The sequence below is a fragment of the Myotis davidii genome, unplaced genomic scaffold (assembly GCF_000327345.1).
Source record: "Myotis davidii unplaced genomic scaffold, ASM32734v1 scaffold274, whole genome shotgun sequence".
Lineage (NCBI taxonomy): Eukaryota > Metazoa > Chordata > Mammalia > Chiroptera > Vespertilionidae > Myotis > Myotis davidii.
In genome coordinates, this window is record NW_006285613.1 from 1,594,987 (window position 1) to 1,599,698 (window position 4,712).

Sequence of the window (4,712 nt, forward strand, 5' to 3'; positions counted from 1 at the left end):
AGGCGCCAGAGGCGCCAGAGGCGGTGGAGGGCCCTGGGTTCCCGGTCCCGGAAGTGCTCAGAGGACCACAGGGCGGAGCTGGGAGCAGTCGGGACTCTGCCCGCGGCCGGCCACGCGGGGGCAGCACAGACACCGGGGCGGTAGGCCCGGCCTGGCAGATGCCCCGATGCGCGGAGCTCCCTGAGCCTCAGACCCTCTGGCCACGGTGTGTAGCTTGTAGGCGGGAGGTCCCAGGCCCGGCCAGTTCTAAATAGGCATTGAAGGCCACTGTTAGAGGGTAAATTGGTCCAACTGCTTTACAGAGCAATTTGCCAGTAATTAGTACAGTTTTAACTAGTAAAATTACGCACATATTCTGTAACCTAGAAATTCTACTTCTAGTATTTACCGTAGAGAAGTGCTTACATATATGCCAAGGTGGCATGCCCAGCACTGTCGTGGCCCTATTGTTTACAATAAAATCCCAATAAAACTGTAAACACCCTAAATGCCCATCTGCAAAAGAATGAGTAAATAGTGGTATATTCAAACAATGAAATAGTATTCAGCAGTTAAAATTCATGAATTGCAGCTACATGAAACAAGGTTAAATGTAAAAGAAAGTTGCGGAAAAACAAGGTTTATTGGTACTATAAATACAATACTAGAGGCCTGGTGCACAAAATTTGTGCACTTGGGGGGTCGGTCTCTCAGCCCGGCCTGCATCCTCTCGCAGTCTGGAGCCCTTCAGGGATGTCCGACTGCCAGCTTAGGCTCCCCCCTCCCTCCCCCACGGGGAGCAGGCCTAAGCCAGCAGTTGGACAACCTTGGTGCTGCCGTGGAGGTGGGAGAGGCTCCCATCACTGCCACTGCGCTCACCAGCTGTGAGCCTGGCTTCTGGCTGAGTGGCACTGCACTGACCACCAGGAGGCAGCTCCTGCATTGAGCATCTACCCCCTGGTGGTCAGTGTGCATCATAGTGACCGGTCATTCCACCGTTCGGTCTATTTGCATATTAGCCTTTTATCATCTACTAGAGGCACAGTGCACTAAATTTGTGCACAGGATGTGTGTGGTGGTGGTGGGGTTCCTCAGCCTGGCCTGCACCCTCTCCAATCCAGGACATCCATCTTGCAATCTGGGACTGCTGGCTCCTAACTGCTTGCCTGCCTGTCTGCCTGATCACCCCTAACCGCCTCTGCCTGCCAGCCTGATGCCCCTAACTGCTCCCCTGCTGGCCCAATTGCCCTAACTGCCCTCCACTCCCCGCACTTTTATTAGTACAGATAATAATAAAAGTATAATATGCTAATTAGACTGGACAGCCAAATGACCACCTGGACAAAGCCGGGGCTGCGAGGGCCGAGGCTGCTGCCACGGCTGCGAGGGCCGAGCCACTTGCATGAATTTCATGCACTGGGCCTCTGGTATAGGATAATACCATTTAGATATTTTTAAAATGTCAGGTATTTTTAAATTGATTTTAGAGAGAGGGAGAGAGAAACATCAAAACACTAGTTGACTGCCTCCTGCATGCACCAGGTGTCAAACCCACACGTGCCCTGACCCAGAACTGAACCCACCGCCTTCCAGTGTATGGAACGACTGCGCTCCAACCGAGCCACACTGACCAGGGGTGGAGAGATCTGCGAACACACAAACCAACATTCTGTTTCGTTTGTGGACACGTACATACAGAGTGAAACTGTAGCACCAGAAAGAGAAGGGCAAGAAATGAAAGGTAGTTGGATTAAAAAACAGATAGCACTTTAATGGGTCCAAGATGAAGGCTGTAGATTGTGGGTAAACAAGTTCCCCCCGAAAGCTGTTCTGCGACAGACACACAAACTGCCTGCTCAGGGCCCACTCAGCTCACCGCTCTGCCTTCATGTTCACCAGGACATGTCCCTTCCAAGTAATTCACAAGTAATTGCAATTCCCACGCTCTCCTGCCCCTGCACCCCATCCCTGGCCAAGAGGACAGAGGCCCTTCAAAACACATGGTCTGCCTCCACGTCCCCATTCGGGAGGGGGCCTTTGCTGTCTGCTGGCCTCAGGTGGGAGGGCAGGAGGCTGCTCGGGGCATCCCTGGAGAAGACCCCCTGCCTCAGAAGAGGCCCAGGTGAAAAGATCCCTCAACCACCTGCCTACCCACGAGGGGAGGGGCCCAGAGAACCAAAGCTGAAGCTGACAGTTCTGGGGGCAGAGACACTCAGCACTGTGTCTCCCCAGAGGCCATTGTCAAGCCCAAGGCCTGGGGGCACCTGCCTGCCTCAGCTGCGGTGGTGGGAATGCCCTTGTACCCTGTCTACTTGAAGAGTTGTTATCAGGCCCTGGGCATCTCAGAGCCTTCCCTGGGCACCCCCTCCCTGGAGCTGGCAGCCAGGGGGCGCTAGGACAGAGTGTCAGGGTCCGAGTCTTCTGTTGAGGAGGCAGCAGGGTCCTTTAGGCTGAGTGGGATGTCATATTGTAGGAGGCTTTCTTCAGGGTCTCCAGGAAGAACTGCTCATTCTCCAAGAAGTCTTGGTCCTGAAAGGCAGAGCTGGGTGAGCCCCCCTCTGGCCCCCTCCTGTCCCGCTTCCGTCAACGGGGACACAGGCTCGAGGGACTGAGTAGGTGGGTCCCCGGGTGCTACGGGCCAGCCCTCACTCCAGGCCCCTCCCCACTACTCCCTGGCTCTGGGAAGCTGTGAGCTGGAAGCGGGGCCTGGAAGGAGCAGGCGCACTGGCGTGAAAGACCAGGTTCTGGCAAGGCCGCTCGCTAGCACGGAACGTCACTCTCTAAGCCTGTCTGCAAACTGGAGAGAAGAGCATCTCCTGCCTTGTAGGGCTGGGGGGGGGCGTTTCAGTACAGAGCCTGAAACAGGAAATGCTGCCACTGCTATCACAGGGTTGCTGTGAGGTTCCCTGGCAAGAATATGCAATGGCTCGAACAGAACCTGGCCGACGGGACAGGTCTGAGACGGTCCCCTCCCGGGGGTGGGCCCAGCCCTCCTCAGGGCCAGGACGTGTGCCTCTCTGACTGCCCTGAGCTGCCTGTCACCAAGGTGAGCACGAGGACCCCGGTCCAGGGGAGTGGCGGGCCTGGTGGCGTCCTTTTTGCTATGGGATGCTTACCTCCTCAGCTGTGTGTTGCAGCAGCACCAGCTTGGTGTGGCGAAGCGAGGGGCCCGGGGTGGCTGATGGCTGGATGCCCTGAGGGTTGGCGGGAGCAGGAGCCATGATGGCTGAAAAGGCTGAGGAGGTCAGGGACCACGTGTGGATGGGAGGGCAGGGGGGCCCCAGCCTGTCTCCCGGGGGCCTTCTGACCACGCGGTGGGTGCACCGAGGACCCACCTTCTCCACCAACTCTCAAAGGGCTTTGAGAACGCTCGGGGGATTTTACCTGGAAAGTCTAATTCTAGGAACTTATTCAAGGGAAATAATCAGGCAAAAGTGCAGAGACACATGCACAGATTTTCACTGATGTGCTGTTTTTCTTAGTGACAAAAAAATCACCCAGTAGAAAATCATTAAAAATATGGAACAGCCTCATAATGGAAGCTTATACTGATTAAAAATTATGGTTAAATGTTTAATTTTTGCTCCGAAAACATGTTCTATATGTATATTTCCAAATTAAAAAATCAAGGTACGAAACAGTATATGATATGATGTCAATTGTGTTTTTTAAACTGACGCAGTCTAGAACACTACGCACCAAAACGTTAAAAGTGGTTGTCTCGCCGAAACCGGTTTGGCTCAGTGGATAGAGCGTCGGCCTGCGGACTGAAGGGTCCCAGGTTCGATTCCGGTCAAGGGCATGTGCCTTGGTTGCGGGCACATCCCCAGTGGGGAATGTGCAGGAGGCAGCTGATCGATGTTCCTCTCTCATCGATGTTTCTAACTCTCTATCTCTCTCCTTTCCTCTCTGTAAAAACTCAATAAAATATATTAAAAAAAAAAAAAGTGGTTGTCTCTAGAGTGTGCGGTTGAGAGTGACATTTTATTTTAAAAGTTTTCTTCCCTCTATTTTCAAATGTATTTTAAAAAATATATTTTTATTGATTTCACAATAAAAGCCTAAACTCATACCTTATTGCATATACTTATTTTATAAAGAACCACTGAGCCAAACCAGCTGGGGCCAAATGTATTTTTCTATAATGGACATGCATTCCTTGTGTAAGATGTTTTAACGAGAGGACTTTAACCCCTTCCCCGGCAGAAACGTGTATACTCGTTTTCACAAAATGTTCTTTTTCAGTCGTCGACGAGTATACTAAGAAAATATGGTAAAAAAATATGGTTTATAGGAAGACGAGTTACAAACTGTTTTCATAACCAGCATCAAAAATACTATATAGAACCAAAATAAAAAAATTAGTCTGAAAAAGAAACGTTTTTAACAAAAAAATTGTTGGGGAAGGGGTTAAAACCAGCTAGCCCCTCACTGGAGTGGAGGGAGGTGTGGGCAGGATGCTCCTGGCACTGCCCACCTGACGGTCAACGTCTATCCTTCCGGGGCCACTTACCACTCGGGCCGGAGGCTGCCAGGCCCTGGGCCTGGGCGAGCGGTGCCACGGGACCAGAGGGTAGGTCCTGTCGGACATGGTCCAGCTGCAGCCTCTGCTGGGCCAGACTCAGACGCTCCTGTCCCCCGTCCCCAGAGAGAAGGACACGGCCATGAGGGTCTGGAGGTGGGGGGTCGGTGGAGCCAGATGGGGGAGCAGGAGCTGGTTGGGGGTGGGGGTC

The 4,712-nt window shown here is 52.7% G+C and overlaps 1 protein-coding gene across 1 annotated transcript in view; it reads right to left on the reverse strand.

Moving 5' to 3' along the window:
* Positions 1–1,724: 1,724 nt before the first annotated feature.
* Positions 1,725–4,712, reverse strand: part of FBF1 (Fas (TNFRSF6) binding factor 1) — a 30,034-nt gene continuing 27,046 nt past the window's right edge. Inside the window, exons 26-28 of the mRNA XM_015559210.1 lie at positions 4,493–4,693; positions 3,096–3,214; positions 1,725–2,508 (exon numbers count right to left, since the gene is read on the reverse strand). Of these exons, the coding sequence (XP_015414696.1) occupies positions 2,425–2,508; positions 3,096–3,214; positions 4,493–4,693 (404 nt within the window). The 3' untranslated portion in view covers positions 1,725–2,424. The remainder of the gene's footprint in view (positions 2,509–3,095; positions 3,215–4,492; positions 4,694–4,712) is intronic.